This window comes from Stegostoma tigrinum, chromosome 41 (assembly GCF_030684315.1).
Source record: "Stegostoma tigrinum isolate sSteTig4 chromosome 41, sSteTig4.hap1, whole genome shotgun sequence".
NCBI lineage: Eukaryota > Metazoa > Chordata > Chondrichthyes > Orectolobiformes > Stegostomatidae > Stegostoma > Stegostoma tigrinum.
The window spans coordinates 6,025,399-6,047,763 of NC_081394.1; the positions used below are offsets into that span (position 1 = coordinate 6,025,399).

The window sequence follows — 22,365 nt, forward strand, 5'->3', positions numbered from 1 at the left end:
TGGATCTCAAAGCTGACACAGAGGAACAAGGATAATGGGAACTGCAGATGCTGGAGAATCTGAGATAACAAAGTGTGGAGCTGAATGAACACAGCAGGCCAAGCAGCATTTTAGGAGCACAAACTCTGTCTTTCCCGCCACTGTCTGTTCCCTCTCTCCATGTCTGTCACATTCTCCATCAGCCCTGCCTCTGTCTATCTTTGTCTCCAACATCCTTTCTCGATCTGTCTCACTCTTCCGATGTTATTTTCCCTCTCTGCCTCTGCTTTACTCTCTCTCTCTATCTCTTTGTTTCTGACTCTGTCTCCCTCTTTCTCTCTCCACCTCTCGATCTGTGTCTCTCTCTTCCTCCAGTTCTGTCCATTCTCTTGCTCATTCTGTCTGTCTTTTTTGGTCTCACTCTTTGTCTATCTCTTTATTTTTCTCTCCCCCTTGATATGTGTCTGTCTTTCTCTGTTTGACTTTCTCTCTCTGCCTGATTCTGCCTCTCCATTTCTCTGTTCCACTCTGTTTCTGTCTTATATGTCTCTTTTACGCTCTCTCTACCACTGTCCTTTCTCTCTCTCTCTGCCTCTCAATCTGTGTCTCAATCTTTGTGTTCTAATTTCTCCCTGTGATTCTGCTTCTGTCTTTTCTCTTTCTTACTCTTTCCCTATTTGTTTTAATCACCCTCTCCATCTCTTTTTTCTTCGTCTCTCTCTCCCTTTATTGTAATATGGTCCCATTCTCACTTGTTTCTTGTCCCGTTTCTCATTCTCTCTGTCTTTGTCTCTCACTTTATCTCTGCTACCCTGTCTTTGCCTCTCCTTTTTTCTCTCTCTTCCTCTGTCTATTTTTCCTTTTCACTCTTGTTCTGTTCCATCCTCTTTCTCTTAGTCTCCCAGTCTTTCTCTCACTTTCTCTTTGTTTCTTTGTCAATCCTTTTGCCTCATATTCTATACTTCATCCAATTTTTAAACACTTTTGGAGGTTATCTCTCTATGTCATCTGCAGTATGCTGTTTCTGCACAGCAAGATCCCACATTGAAAGGCGTGATCATGAGCATCATAAGAAGCTGAATGGCCTCCAGTTTCTGTGTAACAGACTTGAGGAGAGGGCTTAATGGCCTCTTATTCCTGCATCACAGGCTCGAGGAGGGGCTGAATGGCCTCCTCTTGTTCGCGTGTAACAGATCAAGGAGAGGGCTGAGTGGCCTCCTCTTTTTGCTGTGTAACAGCCTTGAGGAGCGGGCAGAATGTCTCTGTGCAACCACAATGCACAGGTCAAAACCCAATTGATGTTGACCTCAGTTTGAGTCAATGATTAGGCGCAATCGTTCAAGCAAGAACATTTACGCCCTTCAATGTTCCTGGGTAAACACCCCACCGAGCTGGTGACTGACTGTCTACACATGGTAAACACTGACCGATCAACACATGACATGACTATTAACCCTGAAACCTCAGGGTAGATATGGCCCCCTCGCCCAAAGCAAAAACAACGCTCACGACCTTTGTGAGCTGAAATGTCCGACATGCCACTTTAGCTGCATGCTGGATAAATTGTATGGAAGACAGTGAATCTCTCTTGCAGCATCCCAAGCCCCTTCCGTAGTTTGTGGAAAGTAAAAGACTGCGAGTGTTGATGTATAAACGATAAAATATTAGTTTTTCAGGCACACTGGAGGGGAGAACAACATTCACCGTTTTCAGCACAATTCCTTTCATCAGAGATGGTGAAAATCTTTCCTCTTGGCCTCAGATTCTATTTATGCTTCTTCTTCTCCTTCCCCCAATCACTCGCTTCATATGTCTCGGTCTCCATCCCTGCTCCCCTTTCAACATTAACAAAACAAAACGCAAGGAACAGTGGATGATGAATCTGAAACAGAAACAGAAAGTGCTGGATAAACTCAGCGGGCCTAGCAGCAACAGTGGATAGAAAGCGGACACGTCACTGGACTCAGAACATTAACTGTACAGGGTATTGGGGGAGTGGGGTTGTGTGTCTGAATGAGGAAAAGCTCGAGCAAGACGTGGCCCTGTATCCACTGGAGTTTCAAAGAGTGAGAGAGTGATCTGACTGAAACGGATCAGATCTTGGGGGTGTGGGAATAGACAGGGTGGAAGCTGATGGTGCAAACCTCTCAGTTTAGTTTGGGAAACTTGTTTGGCATGGACAAGATGGACCAAAGTGTGGCACAGTGGTTAGTACTGTTGCCTCATAGCGTCAGGGACCCGGGTTCAATTCCAACCTCAGGTGACTGTCTGTGTGGAGTTTTCACATTCTCCCTGCGTCTGCGTTTGATTCCTCTGGTTTCATCCCACAATCCCAAGATTGCAGGTTAGGTGGATTGGCCATGGGAAATGCAGGGATGGGATAGGTTGCTATTGGAAGGGTTGGGGTGGGCTGAATGGCCTATTTCCACACTGTAGGGGTACTCATGGGGAAGGCAGGGGACGCAGATTCAGAATAAGTGCTGGGCCTCCCATTGAAGATGGAGGTGAGAAGGAATTTCTTCTCTCCAGTTATGTCAGTCTGTGGGATTCTCTCCCCAGAAAGCAGCATGGAAATAACAGACGGAAAAGTGGACATGTCTCCATAATCAGTTCATACATGATCTTATTCAATAATGAAGCAGATTCTAGGAGCTGAATGTTCTACTTCTGTTCCTACCTCCTATGTAAAGTATCAGCATAGAAGAAGTAATCAGAACATGTTTAATTCTCTCTCTCTTTTATGCTTTTCCCCTCTCTCTCACAATTTAATTGTTTCACCATGCCTACAGAGATCAGATTATTCTCTCCCTCTCCCTCTTTCAGATGAGGTGTTAAACCCAGTGTCTCCTTTCCCTTTTGCTGGACCAAACATTAATCTCTCACCCAACTTGCCCAAATTAACAGGTGAACTGGTCCATTACAGCACTGCTGACCGTGGGATCTTGCGGTGCACAAAGGAGCTGACTAGTTTCCTACGTCACAATGGTGACGACCCTTGGCAAGAGAGGCTTCGCTGGGCTTTGGAATGTACTGTGGTGGTGGAAGGTGCTATAGAAACGCAAGTCTTTCTTCGCGGAAATACATAGTATAGCTGTCACATCGGGCTGTGTCTGCGTTTGTTTCCTCTGACAATTCTCTATACAATTCTAGCCATAACTGACCTCCTTGTTGTGGTAATGCCTGGTTGACTTTCCCATTTGGGACAGATACCTGACCTTACTCCTCCTAATGCACCTCCATCCTACCAGATGCCCACGAATTGTATAACGGACACTTGCTTTGAGTGTCGTGAGATGGCAGAACGCAGACACAGGCCGATGTGACAGCTATACTATGTATTTCCGCGAAGCAAGACTTGCGTTTCTACAGCACTTTCCACCACCACAGTACATTCCAAAGTGCCTTCAGTTGTCCCCGTTTGGTTTGGTTGGGCATAGTCCCCGGTTTCGAGGAGCTGGATTTTACCATTTTCAGATTCTATGGCTAGAATTGTAGAGGCTCCTTTATTCATTCACAGGATATGGGGTGTCAAAGAGTCATATAGAGCAGAAACAGACTCTTTGACCCAATTCTTGCATGTTGATCAAATTTCCCAAACTAAATTAATTCCACTTGCCTCCACTTGGCCCATATCCCTCCAAACCCTTCCTAGTCTTGTACCTGCCCAAATGTCTTTTCAATATTGTAACTATACCTGCATCTACTACTTCCTCTGGCAGTTTATTCCATATACAAACCACCCTCTATGAGAAAAAAATGACCCTCAGATCCCTTTTAGATCTTACCCATCTCACCTTAAACCTTTGCCCTCTAATTTCAAACTCCCCTACCCTAGGGAAAACACCTTTGCTATTTACCTTATCTATGCCCCTCATGATTTTATAAATCTATGTAAGGTTGCCCCTCAACTTCCTGTGTTCCAGTGAAGAGTCCTAGCTTATCCAGTCTTTCTTTATAACTCAAACCGTCCAGTCCTGGCAACTTCCTTGTAAATCTTTTCTGAATCATCTCCAATGTATTAGTATCCTTCCCATAGTAGGGCTACTTGAACTGTACACAGTACTCCAAAAGTGCACATTGTCTTGTACAACCTCAACATGATGTCCCAACTCCTCTAATCAATGGTGTGAGCAATGAAGGCAAGTGTGCTAAACACCTCCCTAAACACCCTGTCTACATGTGATGCAACTTTTAAGGAACTTGTATCTGAACTCCTAAGTCTCTCTGTTCTAAAACACTCTCCAGGACCATGAGCTATGTATGTCCTGCCCTTGTTCTTCTTATGAAGATGCAATGCCTCGCATCTGTTCAAATTAAACTCCATCTGCTACTCCTCAGCCCATTGGCCTAAATGGTCAAGATCTCTCCATCTTTGATAACCTTCATCACCTGTTCACTATACCACCAATTTTGGTGTCATCTGCAAACTTGTTAACCACACCTCCTATGTTATCATCCAAATCGTTTACATAAATGACAAACAACAATGGACCCAGTACCAATCCCTGGGGAACACCGCAGCCCAAAGGCCTCTAGTCTGACAAACAACCTTACACCACCACCCTTTGGCTCCGACCACCAAACAATTTTGTATCCAATTGACTAGCTCTCTCTGAATCCCATGTGACCTGAACATACTAACCAGTTAAACCTGTCAAAGATAACAAGGTGTAGATCTGGATGAACACAGCAGGCCAAGCAGCATCAGAGGAGCAGGAAAGCTGATGTTTTGGGTCTAGACCCTTCTTCAGAAATAGGGGAGGGGAAGAGGATTCTGAAATAAATAGGGAGAGAGGGGGAGGCGGATAGAAGATGGATAATGGACAAGGTAGGTGGAGAGTGGGCAGACAGGCCAAAGAGGCAGGAATAGAACCAGTAAAGGTGAGTGTAGGTGGGAGATAGGGAGGGGATAGGTCAGTCCAGGGAGGGCAGACAGGTCAAGGAGGTGGGATGAGGCTGGTAGCTAAGAGATGGGAGTGGGGCTTGAGGTGGGAGGAGTGAATAGGTGGGAGGAAGGACAGGTTAGGGAGACGGGCACGAGCTGGGCTGGTTTTGGGATATGGTAGAGGAAGGGGAGATTTTGAAGCTTGTGAAGTCCACATTGATACCATTGGTCTGCAGGGTTCCCAAGCAAAATATGAGTTGCTGTTCCCGCAACCTTCGGGTGGCACTGCAGAATGGACATGTCGTCCAAGGAGTGGGAGGGGGAATTGAAATGGTTCGCGAGTGGGAGGTGCAGTCATTTGTCACGAACCGAGTGTAGGTATTCCTCAAAGCAGTTCCCAAGCCTCCGTTTGGTTTTACCCGATGTAGAGGAGGCCACATCGGGAAAACAGATAAGTATACCTTGTCAAAGGTTTTACTAAATTCCAGTTAGACAACGTTTACCACTCTGCCTTCATCTATCTGTTTGGTCACATCATCAAAAACTCAATCAAGTTTGTCAGATACAATTTCCCATGCACAAAGCCATACTATCCTGAATCATTGATAATGGGAACTGCAGATGCTGGAGAATCCAAGATAATAAAATGTGAGGCTGGATGAACACAGCAGGCCCAGCAGCATCTCAGGAGCACAAAAGCTGACGTTTCGGGCCTACACCCTTCATCAGAGAGGGGGATGGGGTGAGGGTTCTGGAATAAATAAGGAGAGAGGGGGAGGCGGACTGAAGATGGAGAGAAAAGAAGATAGGTGGAGAGGAGAGTATAGGTGGGGAGGTGTGGAGGGGATAGGTCAGTCCAGGGAAGACGGACAGGTCAAGGAGGTGGGATAAGGTTAGTAGGTAGGAGACGGACTGCAGGAGGCCCATGATGGACATGTCATCTAAAGAATGGGAGGGGGAGTGGAAATGGTTTGCGACTGGGAGGTGCAGTTGCAGAACAGCGCCGCTCGGCACTGCCACAATGATGCCACCCGAAGGTTGCAGGAACAGCAACTCATATTCCGCTTGGGAACCCTGCAGCCCAATGGTATCAATGTGGACTTCACCAGCTTCAAAATCTCCCCTTCCCCCACCGCATCCCAAAACCAGACCAGTTCGTCCCCTCCCCCCACTGCACCACACAACCAGCCCAGCTCTTCCCCTCCACCCACTGCATCCCAAAACCAGTCCAACCTGTCTCTGCCTCCCTAACCTGTTCTTCCTCTCACCTATCCCTTCCTCCCACCTCAAGCCGCACCTCCATCTCCTACCTGTTCATCCAGCCTCACATTTTACTATCCTGAATCATTCCTTGCCTTTCCAAATGCATGAAAATCCTATCTCTCAGAATCTCCTCCAACAACTTACCTACCACTGATGTTAGACTCACTGGTCTACAGTTCCTGGGCTTCTCCTTCCAGCTTTTCTGAAATAAAGATACAACAATCGCTACCCTCCAGTCTTCTAGCACCTCACTTGCACCTGCAGGTGATGCAAATATCTCTGCTAGGTGGCCTGCAGTTTCTTCTCTAACTTGCCACAATATCCTGGGATACACTTGATCAGGTCCCAGAGCTTATTGCCCATTTCCCGTTGTCCCTTGAGAAAGTGGGGATGAGCTGCCTTCTTAAACTTCCATGGGGATTTTGCTGCCTTGCCACAAAGAGGTTGGGGTGCCTAAGCAGGTTTCTGGCAGTCAGCAGAATTGTGAAAGCAGCTGAGGGGACGGATCAGCACCAGCAGGACCCTGGCAGTCGGCGGCGAGAAGGCGGTGGTTGGGGATCGTGCCCTTGTGGGAAAAACCCCACGAGGAATGACTGCAGGCCTATAGCTAAAGAAGGACTAGTAATTTGGAACTTTTACCTTTATTTCTTATTTACTACCTTACATTGACAAGAACTGTAATGTTGAATTTTTAACTCATTTCTTTACTTTTCTATTCTTTACCCAAGATTTTGTACGTAGGTACCTTGCACCTAAAAGGGTACTGTGAGTGGTGACATTGTAAACTTTTCACTGTTCTCCTGTATTCCTAACTTCAGTTCACATGACAATAAAACCTAATTCTAATTCTAATGTGCTGTGGGTTGACCCACAATGCCCTTAGGGAGGGAATTCCAGGATTTTGACCCAGTGACAGTGAAGGATCGGCAATTTCATTCCAAATCAGGATGGTGAGTGGCTTGGAGTGGAACTTGCAGGGGGCGGTGTTCCCATGTATGTGCTGCCCTTGTCCTTCTAGTTGGAAGTGGTTGTGGGTTTGGAAGGTGCCGTCTGAGGATCTTTAGTGAATTTCTTCAGTGGATCTTGCAGATGGTACACACTGCTGCTACTGGGTGAGGGTGGTGGAGAGAGTGGATGCTTGTGGATGTGGTGCCAATCAAGCAGGCTACTTTGACCTGATTGGTGTTGAGCTCTTTGAGTGTTGTTGGAGCTGCACACATGCAGGCAAGTGGGGTGTATTCCATCACACTCCTGACTTATGCCTTGTGGATGGTGGACATGCTTTGGGGAGTCAGGAGGTGAGTTATTGCAAGATTCCTAGCCTCTGACCTACCTGCTTTTGTAGCCAGACTAGTTTAGTTTCTAGTCAATAGTATACCCCCCAAGATGTTGGTAGGTGGTGGGGTGGAAGGGGTGCATGGGGAAGGAATTCAGAGATAGCAATGCCATTAAATGTGAAGGGAGCGATGGTTACAATGTCTTTTGATGGTTGTTAGCACGCTCAGTCAGTTGTTAATTGGGGGCTGTCAAAATGGGGAGCAGTGTTGCTGATTTCTGCAACCTGAATTCAGAAGATTGGCAGAACTGGTGGTGCTGTGCCTTTCTCATTGGCATGGGGGTGGCTTGCACTGCTGGGTTTGAGGTCTTTTGTTTGCGACCATTTTAAACCCAGTCCTGCATCTTTCCTCTCGCCTCATATCGGATTCTCTGCCCAGTCTGAAGGTCTTTTGTGGATGGAGAGATTACTGCAGGCGCCAGGTAGTCGTCGTCCCAAGGACCTCACTGCTGATTCACTCTGCGGTATCCAGAACAGAGTGTGATACTGCCGGAGACTAACTGACGACTGAGTTACTGATTTACCGAGAACACAGGACAGCAAGGGGCAACCCAAATGGGCCACACTATTGGCAAACAAGTTGTTTACTTCTGTTGAGCAGGAGAGGAATGCTCTGTTTTTCTCTCTCTCTTGGTGCTTTCATATAGAATCACACAGTACAGAAGAGGGCCTTTGGTCTATCGAGTCTGTACTACTGAAAATATGTCACTGCCGACACGAGTCCCACTTTCTCACAAAAGGTCCTTGGCCTTGAATGTTAGGATGATCATCCTGGCATTTTTAAATGTTGTGAGGTTTCCAGCAAACTCTCCTCCCAGGCAGTGCATTCCAGATTCTCCATCAACCCCTATTGAAAACATTTTCTTCCTCAAATCCCCTCTATACCTTCCACCTTTCACTTCAGAATTATGCCTCCTTGTGTTGACCCTTCAACTAAATGGAACAGCTGCTTCCTACCCATCATGTCCATGCTCATCATAATCTGATACACCTCTAACACGCCCCCTCTCAACCTTCTCTGCACCAAAGAAAATGACCCGAGCTTATCCAGCCGCTCTTCAGTAATGAATCACTCCATCCCAGGCATCATCTTGTTGAACCTACTCTGCACTCCAGCCAGTGCATTCACATCCTTCTGACAGTGTGAAGATCAGACCTGCACACAGTAGTCTAGCTGTGGCTGAACCAATATCCTGTCCAGCTCCAACATCACCTCCTCTATTGGAAGCTCTCAATTCCTGTGCTTCTCTCCTCTCAGTCTCACATTTCCAAGAGAGCATTTTGTGCCGTGCCCATTCCCATACATCTCCAAATGAGAAACATGTCCATGCTAATAGTCATATTCCCAAACAAATCGAGAGGCCAGGTGGAAGAAAGACTGGAAAATGTAGCACCTCCTCAGCATTGACTGTCTGACTGTGCGGTGCTCCCTCAGTACTGGCCACCTGACTGTACGGCATTCCCTCAGTACTGATCCTCCAACAGTGTGGCACTCCCTCAATTTCATTCAGATCTCTTAGTACAGAACATAGGAGCAACAGAAGCTCAACTGTCCTTTCAGTCACCTCTGACCTGTTTAAGTCTTGGCTAATCCTCTTCCTCAACACCAATTTCTCTACTGCTGGCTGCTGATGAGCCAAAGATTCTTGGCCAGTGAAGGATATTTTGTTCTGAAATGTGGTCTCCATGGCGGTACAGAAAACACAGCAGAGCCAATTTGCTCACAGCAAGCCCCAAGGAATAGCACTGTGACAATGAAAAAGAGAATGCCCAAACACCCGCCACTGCCGCTCAGTATTTCACCAGCTTTTAAATAGTGGATGTGGAATCATGTGAAAACACCTGAGAAGGCCGATAAGGGCAAGGTTTAATGTCTCTCCTCCAACAGTGCAGCACACTCATCAGTACTGACTCTCTGACAGTGCAGCACTCTCTCAGTACTCACCCCCTGTTAAAGTGGCACTCGCTTAGGATTGAGCTCCAACAGTGTAGCACACGCTAAACGGACCCTCCAATAGTGCAACACGCCCTCAGTACTGATCCTCCAACAGAGCAGCACTCCCTCAGTACTGTCCCTCCGACAGTGCGGTATTCCCTTAGTGCTGACTCGCCGTCAGAGTGGCACCCCCGCAGCGTTGACCCTCTAACAGTGCAGCACACACTCAGTGCTGACCCTCCGACAGTGCAACACTCTCTCAGTACTGACCCTCTGACAGTGTGGCACTCCCTCAGTACTGACCCTCCAACAGTGTGGCACTCCCTCAGTACTGACCCTCCAACAGTGTGGCACTCCCTCAGTACTGACCCTCCAACAGTGTGGCACTCCCTCAGTACTGACCCTCCAACAGTGTGGCGCTCCCTCAGTACTGACCCTCCAACAGTGTGGCACTCCCTCAGTACTGACCCTCCAACAGTGTGGCACTCCCTCAGTACTGACCCTCCAACAGTGTGGCACTCCCTCAGTACTGACCCTCCAACAGTGTAGCACTCCCTCAGTACTGACCCTCCAACAGTGTGGCACTCCCTCAGTACTGACCCTCTGACAGCATAGGCAGCACAATGGCTCAGTGGTTAGCACTGTTGACTCACAGTGTCACGGACATGAGTTCAATTCTACCCTCGGGTGACTGTCTGTATGGAACTTGCACATTCTCCCTGTGTCTGCATGGGTTTCTATTGGATTGTCTGGTTTCCTCCCGCAGTCCAAAGGTGTGCAGGTTAGGTGGATTGGCCATGCTAAATTGCTCATAGTATTCAGGTGTGTGCAGGCTAGGTGGTATAGCCATGGGAAATGCAAGGTAAGGGGATTGGTCTGGGTTGGATTTTCTTTGGAGGGTCAGTGTGGACCCATTGTGCCAAATGGCCTGTTTCCACATTGTAGAGATTCTATGATCTATGGCAATGTGGCACTCCCTCAGCACTGACCTTATGACAGTGCAGTATTCCCTCAATTCTGACCCGCTGGAAGTGTAGCACTTCCTCAGTATTGACTGTCCGGCTGTGCGGTGCTCCCTTAGTACCGGCCATCTGACTGTATGACACTCCCTCAGCACTGATCCTCCAATAGCGCAGTACTCCCTCAGTTTCATTCAGAACTCTTAGTATAGAACATAGAACATAGGGGCCCAACTGTTCATTCAGTCACCACTCTCCTGATTAAGTCTTGGTTGATCCTCTTCCTCTTCCTCAACACCATTTTCCTGCCATCCCTATGTATCCCATGATGTCTTCAATGTCTCTCTCTTGAACCTATTCAGTGTCTGAGCTTCTACTGCTTTCTGCGACAGAGAAATTCCTTGGATTCATCACCATCTGTGTGAAGAATTTCTTCCTCATCTCAGTCCTAGTTGCCTTCTTGTTACTTGAGACTGTATCCCTGCACTCTTTGCAATAAAGCCCACCCTCTCCCCATCCAAAGGCAACTTTCTTCCAGTATATCCCCCGCGATTAGCCCACATGTCAAAATTGGTTGGGTTACTTCTTGCTCTGTCAGATGGGCATACCCTCCAGGTTTGCGAATGAGTGAGAGATGGGTGCATACACAATTCTGCTCAATAAGTTTCTGCCTTCAGTTATGAAGGAATGTCTGAAAGGAAAAGACAGAGAGAGAGATGGAGAGAGGAAAAAAGGTTTTGGGAGATACCACAAGAACTGGAAGTGAGTAGTTGTGAAATGTTTGTTTGTGAACATGACGATCAGTGTTGACTTATTCCAATTCCATGACACAGCCCGCCCCTCGTGAGTGACAATGTGTCTGTGTCTGTGTGTGTGTGTGTGTGTGTGTGTGTGTCTGTCTGTTTACAATTGGACCTGTTCCAATTTCAACATCAGAAAATACGGTAGAGGGTGGGATGGGGTGGTCACAATTCCTGGAAAAGATCTCTGACGCGTTTGCTCAAATATCGAGGTGTCCCAGAACACCTCTGGTGCAGGGATATAAAGGGGAACACACAAACCAAAGCCACATCACAGCAAAACTCGAAGATCAGATAAGTCGAGATGGGCAGCATCCAGATGAAAACCCGACTGGTCCTGGTCACTCTGATGTTGCTGGTCTTCTTTGAGATGAGCCAGTGCTTTACACTGTCCAAGGTAAGCAAAGCTGCATCCCTCTCTGGTGGTGCCTTTTCTGCATTCATAACTGAATATACCACCCTGAAAGACCAGTTGCTAGGCAATAGGATTTTATGTGTTCATAGTTTTAATATTTGCCCCTCATCTGGATTTGCTGTCATTATCTTTTGCTTGTTTCCTAGACTTATCACCTTTATATTTTCACCCTTCAAATCCCCTATCTCTGTCACCTTCTCCAGCCCCTACACTCCTCCCTATCTCTAAACCCTCTTCCACCCCCTATGCTCCTCGCTATCTCTGTGACTTTCTCCAGGTCATTACCCTTTCCTATCTCTGTAACCTCCTCCAGGCTTTACATCCCTGCGTCTCTGTAACCTCCTCCAGACCGTATATCCCTTCCTATCTCTGTAGCCTCCTCCACGCCCTAAACCTCTCCCTGTCTCTGTAACCTCCTCCAGACTGAATACACTCCCTATATCTGTAACCTCCTCTAGACCCTACACCTTGCTCCCGAAAAATTACTGTCTTTCTTTTTTGTCCTCTCTTTCTCCCCAAATTGTTTTTGTCATTTAGCTTTCAGTTGCCATTTTGTGTGTTGATAATTTCTCTCCTTTTGCAGATTGAGAATGGACAAGGGTCCATGACCACTAAGACATCCCAAAACCCGAGGGACATGGTAAGTTGAAAGCAATATTATATTTTAAACTGCTGCTCTGCTTATGTTTTCTGCAAAAGGTGTTTCATTTTCAAACAGCGACACTCTCCCATTTATATGCAGTAGACAGTTTTAAATAGATTTCATAAGACCATTAAATAGGAGACCAGATTCAGCCCATCGAGTCTGCTCCACTATCCAATGAGATCATCGCTGATCTGATAATCCTCAAATCCACTATCCTGCCTTTTCCCCATAACCCTTGATTCCCCTTACTGATTAAAAATCTATCTCAGTCTTGAATATACTCAATGACCCAGCTTCGATAGCCCTCTGCAGTCAGAAATTTCATGGATAGACAAACCTTTGACAGAAGAAATTTCTCCTCATCTCTGTCTGAAATGTGCAATCCCTTCTTCTGAGATGATGCCCTCTGGTCCTAGATTCTCCCACAAAGAGAACCAACCTCTCCACATCTATCCTGTCAAGTCTCCCAGTAATCTTCTATGTTCATTAAAGTCACCTCTCATTCTTTTATATTCCAATGAATATAAGACCAATCTACTCAACCTCCCGTGAAAAGACAGTCCCTCCATGCATGGTACCAGCCGAATGATTTTTTTTTGGGAGTTCCTCAAATGACGCAATATCTTTCCTTCCATAAGTCATTCAAATCTACTTGCAGTATTCTAGATGTGCCCTGACTGGGGCCATGTCTAGTTTTAGCAAAACCTCCCAATTTTGCTCTCCATGCAATTTTGAAATAAACAACATTTCATTTGATAAACAACAACATTCCATTTGGCTTCCAATTTGACAAGGGACCCAAAACTGTCAGAGGGTCAGTGCAGATACAGCGCTGCACAGTCAGGAGGTCAGTACTGAGTGAGTGTCACACTGTCAGAGTGTCAATACTCAGGGAATGTTGCACTGTCATAAGGTCAGCACTGAGGGAGTGTCACATTGTTGGAGGATCTGTACTGAGGGAGCAGCGCACTGTCAGAGGGTTAGTACTGAGGGAGTGCAGCACTGTCAGATGATCAGTGCAGACGGAGTGCCACATTGTCGGAAGGTCAGTGCTGAGGGAGTGCCATACTGTTGGAGGGTCGATGCTGAGGGAGTGCCGCACTGTTGGAGGGTCAGTACTGTGGGAGTGCCGCACTGTCAGATGGTCAGTACTGAGGGAAGACTGCACTGTAGGAGGGTCAGTACTGAGTGAGCACTGCACTGTTGGAGGGTCAGTACTGATTAAAAACATATGATCCAGGTGTGCCCTAATTGTTGGAGCTTGCTGTGCACAAATTGGCTGATTTGTTTCCTATGTCACAACAATCAAACAGAATTTTCCATTGGCTGTGAGGCTTCATGAAATGGTGAAAGTAGCTGAAGAAATGCCGGCTCTCCCTGCCAGTGACTGACATTGCACAGCTGACATGTTGTCAAAGGGAACAGGTGCATTGTTTCTTTCCAGAACATTCTGACTGTTAGGTCTCCATCTTTTCTAGGCATCTGTGCTGCTGCGGCAGAAGAGAATGAGCCACATCTCGGTGTGTGTGTACTGCTGTGAATGCTGTAAAAAGAAGACATGTGGATTCTGCTGCAGACTTTAAACCCCCAGCTGCTCAGTCAAAGAATGTCATCCTGTCGAAGGCCTTACCATCCTTATTTATTGCTTGGTATCTATTTAATGCAGCTGCCTCTCATCGTTTTCAATTAAAGTTGCACCTGCATTTTACACAGCAGGAAAAGGCCATTGAGCCACTCTGCTCTGTGTTGGCTCCACACTGGCCTCCTCCCACATCAACTTCCCTCATCATCCCGCCCATCACCCATCTCCTTTTGTTCCTCTCTCCCTTATGTGTTTATCCAGCTTACTCCCTCTTCAATACATCAATGTGATTTTCAACGCCCCACTCCTTGTGGGAGCGAGTCCCACATTCTCTCCTCCACTCCCTGTGGAAGACTGTCCCATATTATCCCCTCAATCCCTGTGAAAGCGAGTCCCACATTCCCCTGCTCCACTCCTTGGGGGAAGACGTATCTCCTAAATTCCCCATTGGGTTTATCAGGCACTGTCTTATCTTGAATTTTAGTTTTAACCATTTCTGGTACCACTATTCTGTTCTTTGAATGTAACCTGAATTTACACTGTTTATAACGCACGTGTGTGTGTGTGTGTGTGTGTGTGTGTGTGTGTGTGTGTGTGTGTGTGTGTGTGTGTTTCTGTATGAGTGATTCAATTTATGAAGTTGTGTGTATGTAAATGCACGTGTGTGTGTATGAAGTTGTGTGCATATAAATATAATAAAATGTGAGGCTGGATGAACACAGCAGGCCAAGCAGCATCTCAGGAGCACAAAAGCTGACGTTTCGGGCCTAGACCCTTCATCAGAGAGGGGGATGGGGAGAGGGAACTGGAATAAATAGGGAGAGAGGGGGAGGCGGACCGAAGATGGAGAGTAAAGAAGATAGGTGGAGAGGGTGTAGGTGGGGAGGTAGGGAGGGGATAGGTCAGTCCAGGGAAGTCAGACAGATCAAGGAGGTGGGATGAGGTTAGTAGGTAGCTGGGGGTGCGGCTTGGGGTGGGAGGAAGGGATGGGTGAGAGGAAGAACCGGTTAGGGAGGCAGAGACAGGTTGGACTGGTTTTGGGATGCAGTGGGTGGGGGGGAAGAGCTGGGCTGGTTGTGTGGTGCAGTGGGGGGAGGGGACGAACTGGGCTGGTTTAGGGATGCAGTGGGGGAAGGGGAGATTTTGAAACTGGTGAAGTCCACATTGTGTGTTTGAGTATGATTGCATGTGTGTGTGTTTGAGTGTGTGTTTAAGCGTGTGTATTTGAGTGTGCATATAATAACTACTACTGAGTCATTGAAATGTCTGATACTGAAGTTGATGATAGTTAAAATCTGAAGAGATGACAAGCAGGCCCCTGTTCTATGCTCTTAAACAGAAATTTAGCCTTACAATATTTTCACACTGCATCTCAGCAGGACAACAGTTGTAAATATTGTAATTTGTAAAACAAAATTAATAAACTGCTATTATCTTCAGAAAACAGCTTACTTGGTATTTCACATGGTTGGTATCTCTCACTTCATGATCATCCTGACATCAGAAAATAACTGTCCTTATTCCTCTGGAGAGCTGGATAAAGTTAAGGATGTTGTTTCCTTTGTTCAGTCAGTTGCCCTGACATTTGTTACAAATATCATCAACATAACACACTCTCAAAAGTGCTTCACACAGCCAACAGCCACTTCCTCATGCATGAGTTAGGTATAGAATTCTTGCTGGTCTTCTCTGCTTCTCTTCTTGTCTAATACAGCTATACCCGCTCTGGTTCCACAAAATAACACATGAATGTAAGAACTGAGAGCTGGAACAGGCCAAGTCCACCACACAAAGACAGCTGGTTGTGGTCTCAAATCCACTTTCCTCTCTGGCTCCCTATAAACTTCTGTAACACTCAATTCCCTTGTACATCAAAAATCTGTCCAATTTAAGCTGAGAATATGGCCCATAATGATTCAGCCTCCGCTACTCTGTAGGGAAGAGAATTCCACACATGTCCCTAAACATGCCTTAGGTGTTCTCAAAACAGGACTGCCATTTCTACCCTCAGTTCCTCTTTGTGGCTGCTGACTTCTCCTTGCTATGGTTGACTGTCCTTTTTTTTCAAAATATGATCAGGGTTTGAGAAGCGTCACTGGCTGGGCCAGTATTTATTGCTCATCCCTAGTTGGCCCTTGAGAAGGTGGTGGTGAGCTGCCTCTTGAACCACTAATGTCCACGTATTCTAGGTTGTCTCACAATGCTGTTATAGGGAGAAATTCCAAGATTTTGACCCAGTGACACTGAAGGACCAATGGTATATTAGGATGGTGAGTGGTTTGGAGTGGAACTTGTGGGTGTTGGTATTCCTATGTATCTGCTGCCCTTGTCCTTCTAGATGGAAATGGTTGTGTGCTTGGAAGGTGCTATCTAAGGAGCTCTTGGTGAATTTCTGCAGTACATCTTGTAGATGGTACACACTGCTGCTACTGAGCATTGGTGATGGAGGGAGTTTCATTAGAAACAGGAGTAGGTCATTCAGACCATCAAGCCTGTTCCAGCACTCAATACAATCATGAATGTTCACACATCCAATCCCCATAACCACATGTTCCATGGTAATCAGAAACCTAGCAATCTCTACATTAAGCTTTCTCAAATACTGGGCTTCTATAACCCGATGTCGTTGAGGACTCCCAAGGTTCACAATGATCTGGGGAAAGAACTTCTCTTCATCTTGGGCCTAAGTAGCATCCCCCTCATTTTTAAATTGTGACCCCTGATTCTAAACTCTCCACACAGGGGAACACATCTTACATGATTCATTCCTATTTATCCATTTAAACCAATCAAGTCGGGGCTGCTTTTACTTCAATGGTGTTGAGCGTTTTGACCGTTGATGGAGCTGTACCCACCCAGGAAAGTGGGGAGTATTCCATTATAGTCCTGACTTGTGCCTTGTCGATGGTGGACAGATGGTGACAGGAAGTGAATTACTCATTATTGGATTCCCAGGGTCTGACCTGTTCCTGTACATATGATGTCTGTTCTTCCATTTTTGTATTATTTTCCAACTTTCCGCAATGCTGTCACTTCCAATTCTCTCTTGCCTGGTCCATTTCCTCTTGTCTGTCTCTGCTTAGCATCTCACTTTAGTTTAGTTTTCCTGTGCATTAATTGACCTGGCTTGCATTTAATGCGGTGTTATCGATTGTGTGGTGGCTATTCCTTCAGCCTTTCACGGGATGTGGCCATCACTGACAAGACCAGCAGTTACTTCCTAACCCCAGTAAGGGGAGAAAATGGACTAGTGGTATTCTTGCTGGACTGTTAATCTAGAGACCCAGATGACATTCTGGGGACCCAGGTTCAAATCCTGCCACGGCAGATGATGGAATTTGAATTCAATAAATATCTGGAATTAACAGTCTAATGATGACCACAAATCCATTGTTGATTGTTGGAAAGACCCATCTGGTTCACTAATGACCTTAGGGAAGGAAACTGCCATCCTTATCTGGTCTGACCTACATATGATTCCAGACCCACAGCAAAGGGGTTGACTCTTAACTGCCCTTTGGGCAATTAGGGATGGGCAATAAATGCTGCCAAGCCAGTGACGCCCTCATCCTGTGAGTGAATAAAGGAAAAAAAAGAGCAATGAATAAAGAAATTGTCCTTTGAGAGGGAATTGAAAGAATAGTCACTTTCATGAACTGCATCATGCCTAAGTGTAGTGGGTGGGTACGGCTAAATGACTTTGGAGGGTCACATCAGGAATTATGTATCGGCCAAGACTGGGTAAGGATGGTGCATTTTGTTCCCTGAAGGACATTAGTGAACCTGATGGGATTTTATGATAATTGATTATAGTTGTCACTCATGATCATTGAAACAAGTTTCCAATTTCAAACTAATTAATCAATTGACATTATTAATCAAATTCATCAAATGAGATGTCATGTTGCGGGTGTACAGGACATTACTTAGGCCACTTTTTGTACTTAATTCTGGTATCCCTGCAACAGGGAAAACGTTGTTAAACTTTAAAAGGTTCAGAGAAAATTTACAAGGATGTTGCTGGGGTTGGCGGGTATGAGTTATAAGGAGAGGCTGAAAAGGCTGGAGCTATTTTCCCTGCAGCGTTGGAGGCTGAGGGGTGACCTTATAGAGATTTATAAAATCATGAGGGGCACGGAGAGGGTGAATAGCCATGGTCTTTTCCCCAGGGTAGCAGAGTCCAAAAATAGATGGCATAGGTTTAAGGTGATAGGAGAAAGATTTAAAAAGGACCCAAGGGGCAACTTTTTCACACAGAGGGTAGTGCATGTATGGAATGAACTGCCAGGGGAAGTGGTAGATGTAGTATAATTACAACGTTTAAAAGGCATCTGGGTGGGTATATGAATAAGAAAGGTTTAGAGGGATATGGGCCAAATGTTGGCAAATTATTAATTTAGGATATGTAGTTAGCATGGATGAGTTGGACAGATGACTGCTCTCTCACTACATAGAGATGGCTGGTAGTGGTTTAATCTGAGGGTCACTATGCCTTAGATGAGGGGAGAGATTGGGAAAGACAGTCTTTCATAGTAACCTCAGCTGCTGCAGGAAATGAACTTGTGCTGTTGATGTTGCTCTGCTTTGCAAACCAGCAGTCCAGCCAATTGAGCTAACTGCAACCCCCCACTAAAGCAACTCTACAACTCTATGAGACTATTGACTGACTTCACCGCATATGCATTCCATAAAACAATAAAGTTAAAATAAAGTCACCGTAATCTTAGAGGATTGCTCTCTCATTACACAGAGATGACTGGTAGTGGTTTAATCTGAGGGTCACCATGCCTCAGGTGAGGGGAGCAATTGAGGAGGGCAGTCTTTCATAGTAACCTCAGCTGGTGCAGGAATTGAATGTGTGCTGTTGGTGTTGCTCCACTTTGCAATTCAGCAGTCCAGCCAAATGAGCTAACTGCAACCCTCACTAAATAAGCAAAATAATAGCCAATTGAATTCAAGCTCTGCCAGCTGCCAAAGGTGGAATTTGAACGCAAGTCCCAGACCATTCAGGTGGACCTTTACGTTTCTGTCTCAGTGATAATACCATCACTCCTTTAACATCCTTATGGAAGTCATGATAAAAGTAGCACAGCTTAAGGCACAGAAAAATGTCAAGGTCGGAGGTCAAGCAGTCAATGGGTCCTAGAGTTGAGCACAGAGGTCAGAGAATGGTCATCGATAGATCAAATGAAGGGAGTGAAAGCTCACAGAATAAAAATGAAGGTTAAAGAATAAAACAAGGATGATCAGAAAAGACAACTGTGGGAAAGTGGAAGTCATGGTCAGGGTGAATGCTGGAACAGGTTTCACAATGCATGCTATGTGTGTGAGAGTGCAAGAGTGTGTGCATGTGTGCGAAAGCGTGTGTATACGTGTGAGAGTATATGTATGTAAGAATGTGGGTGAGCATGTGTGAACGTATGTGTTAACTTGTGTGAAACTGAAAGCATGCTTGATTGTGAGAGTGTGTTAGACTGTGCATGTGAGACTGTGTGTATGAGTGTGCATGTGTGAATGACAATGTGTATGTGAGCATGTGTATGAGAGCATGAGAGTGAGTGTGTTGAAGAGAAAGTGTGGGTGTGCATGTCAGACAGCATGTGTGAGACAGTGTGTTTGAGAGAGTGACAGCATATGAGAGGTGTTTGAGAGTAAGTGCGTGAGTGAGTGTGTATGACATAGACTATATGTGAGGGAAAGGGAGAAAATGTGTGTGAGAGAGAATGTGAATGTGAGTCCATGTGAGAGTGCGTGTGAGAGTAAGAGTGTGTGCAAGTGACAGTGTGTATGACAGATGGTGTGGGTGAGAATGGGAGTATTTATGAGGGAAAATGAGACAGTGTGTGTGTATGTGTGTGCATGAGAGAGACAGTGTGAGAGAGGATGTGTGTGAGATTCAGAGAGTGTGTGAGGAAGAGATTATGTGTAAGAAGAGTGCATGTGACAGTGTGTGTGACAGAGGGTGTGGGTGAGAGTGGGAGCATGTGTGAAGGAGGAGAGTGTGTGTGTGCGTGTGAGAGAGAGAGCATGTATGTGAGAGGAGGCTGTACGAGAGTGTGCGTGAGGAAGAGATTATGTGAGATAGAGAGAGAATGAGTGTGTGAGAGAGTGTGTGTGATGTTTGTGAAAGAGTGTGAGTGAATGAACATCTGTGAGAGACAGTGTGTGCGAGAGTGAGAGTGTGTGAGAGAATGCATGTGTGAGACAGTGTGTGGTACAAAGAGAAATGTGTGTGAGAGAGAGAGACAGCATTTGAGTGTGTGGGAAACACAGTTTGCATGAGGGAGAGAGAGTATATGTGAGACAGAGAGTGTCTGTGTGAGTGTGTGTGTTTGTGGGAGACTGTGTGCGAGTGACTGTGTGTGTGATTGGCTGTGTACGTGAGACAGTGTGTGTGAGAGAGTGTGTGAGAGACTTTGTGCAAGACAGAATCTGTGTGCGCGCGCACGTGTGAGCATGAGTATGTGTTTCTTTTGCTGTTTTGTTCCTTTATAAGCCCATCATTTCAGCGGTTTTGTTGTAAAAATTAGTGAAAAAATTAAAAATTTTATTTCCATTGGCTTGCAATTTTCTGATGTTTCCAATGAATCACAGTTCTGGTGGTAGCTCCTCATGCTGGGCTCACTTTTCCAAATTTTGCTGTCTTCTCTTTCACCCTCCTTTACTCTTTCACAAATATCTAATTTCCTGAAAGGCCTATTCCAGAAATGAGGCAGGTGGTTAGCGCAGGGGGATAGACAGGCTGGGCTGAGGATTCACCACGAATGAGAGCTGAAGCTGCCAAGGTTGAGCACTGGAAATGGGGGGAGAAGGTGGCGTAGTGAGAATTTCACAGAATGAGTGATCCAGAATGACAGGCTAACGTCCTGAGAAAACAACAAATTCTCAAAATAACAGCGGTTGAGGCACCATCCATGGAGAGACAGAGCAAGCTAACATTTTGAGTCTGGATGACTCTGGTTTCCAGCATTTTTTGTTTTCATTACAGATTCCAGTAACTGCAGTAATTTGCTCCTAACCTCCTGAGAATATTAGCTCGAATCCCACTGTGGTAGATGGTGAAATTTGAAGTCAATAACAAATTGAAATTGAAAGCTGGTGAAATGGAGACCATATAACCACTGATTGATAATTGTAGAAATCCTAAAGTTTCACTAATCCCCTTCAGAGAGGGGAACATGATCTCCTTACCTGGTCTGATCTGCATGGGACTCTCAAATGCAAACAGTCATACAGCATAGAAACAGACCCTTTGATCCAACTTGTCCATGCCAACCAAGTTTCCCAAACTAAACAAGTCTCACTTGCTTGCATTTGGTCCTTATCCCTATAAATATTTCCTATTCATGTACCCATCCAAATGGACTTTTAAATGTTTTAGCTGATTCACCACAGTGTAGAAGCAGGCTATTCAGCACATCCCAATTCTCCGAAGAGCAGCCTACCTCTTCTAGACCCAATCCCCTACTCTACTCCATACCTCTGCAATTCCCATGGCTAATCCACCTAACCGGCACATCCCTGGACACAATGGGCAGTTTAGCATTGTCAATCCACCCCAACTGCACATCTTTGAACTGTGGGAAGAAATCTCAGGAAACCCACATAGACATGGGGAGAATTTGCAAACTCCATACAGACAGTCACCAGGGATGGAATCAAACTAGGGTTCCTGGTGCTGTGAGGCAGCATCGTTAACCACTGAGCTACTGTTGCATTAGGGCTGGGTAATAACTTTTAGCCCCAGTCAGTGATACCCAAATCCTATGATCATGCTTAAGTAAAAAAGCTGCCGGGCACTTTTGTGTTTAGCATCCTGCGGTTTTCTGACTTTAGATGAACTTTAGCAGTTACACAGCCAATAGAACAGCAAGTGACTCAGTTACCACACTAATGCATGATGCACTCATCTGGTTCATTAATGGCTTTTTAGGGAAGGAAGTCCATCTGGTCTTAATCGGTCTATTTGTGTATGACTCACAGCAACATGAGAAATGGAGCAAAGCGCTCCTGAACTTCACTCAAGTGCAATAATGGAGATTTCGCGTCCAATCCTGGGCACCACAGTTTAGGAAGGCCCTTGAGAGGGCGAAGAAAGGATTCAAGAGGGTCCAGGATTGAGGGCCATCAGTGACATTGAGAGATTGGAGACACTGGGATTGTTCTACTCAGAGAATAAAAGGCTGAGAGAGAGACAAAGTGCTCAAAACCATAAGGGGCTGGAGAGAGGTAGAAACTGTTTCCATTGTTGAAATGAGGAAGAATGACAAAAACAAAAGGAGCTGGGCCTTTCAGCCCCTTGAGTCTGCTCCACTATTTAATGGCTGATCTCATTGAGTCATATAACATGGAAGTAGACCCTTTAGTCGGACCAGTTCATGCCAGCGATAATCCTAAACTAAACTAGTCCCACGAGCCTGCTCCTGACCTATATCCCTCCAAATCTTTCTTATTTGTGTACTTCTATAAGTGTATTTTAAAACTTTGTAACTGTACACACATTCACCACTTCCTTGGGAAGTTCATTCTATGCACGAACCACCATCTATGTAAAACTTTGCTCC

At 45.7% G+C, this 22,365-nt stretch overlaps 1 protein-coding gene across 1 annotated transcript; it reads left to right on the plus strand.

Moving 5' to 3' along the window:
• The first annotated feature begins 11,408 nt into the window (after window positions 1–11,408).
• On the plus strand, window positions 11,409–15,245 carry hamp (hepcidin). The gene is made up of 3 exons (XM_048523894.2): window positions 11,409–11,555; window positions 12,157–12,213; window positions 13,698–15,245. The coding sequence occupies exons 1-3, from the start codon at window positions 11,463–11,465 to the stop codon at window positions 13,800–13,802; spliced, it is 255 nt and encodes an 84-aa protein (XP_048379851.1). The 5' UTR covers window positions 11,409–11,462; the 3' UTR covers window positions 13,803–15,245.
• The last annotated feature ends 7,120 nt before the right edge of the window (window positions 15,246–22,365 follow it).

What these genes read in the sequence shown, in the direction of transcription:
- hamp (XM_048523894.2), top strand. Translation starts at nt 11,463, where the DNA reads ATGGGCAGCATCCAGATGAAAACCCGACTGGTCCTGGTCACTCTGATG. An exon ending in AGTGCTTTACACTGTCCAAG is followed by an intron (nt 11,556 to 12,156) that starts GTAAGCAAAGCT and finishes CTCCTTTTGCAG; the next exon opens with ATTGAGAATGGACAAGGGTC. An exon ending in CCCAAAACCCGAGGGACATG is followed by an intron (nt 12,214 to 13,697) that starts GTAAGTTGAAAG and finishes CATCTTTTCTAG; the next exon opens with GCATCTGTGCTGCTGCGGCA.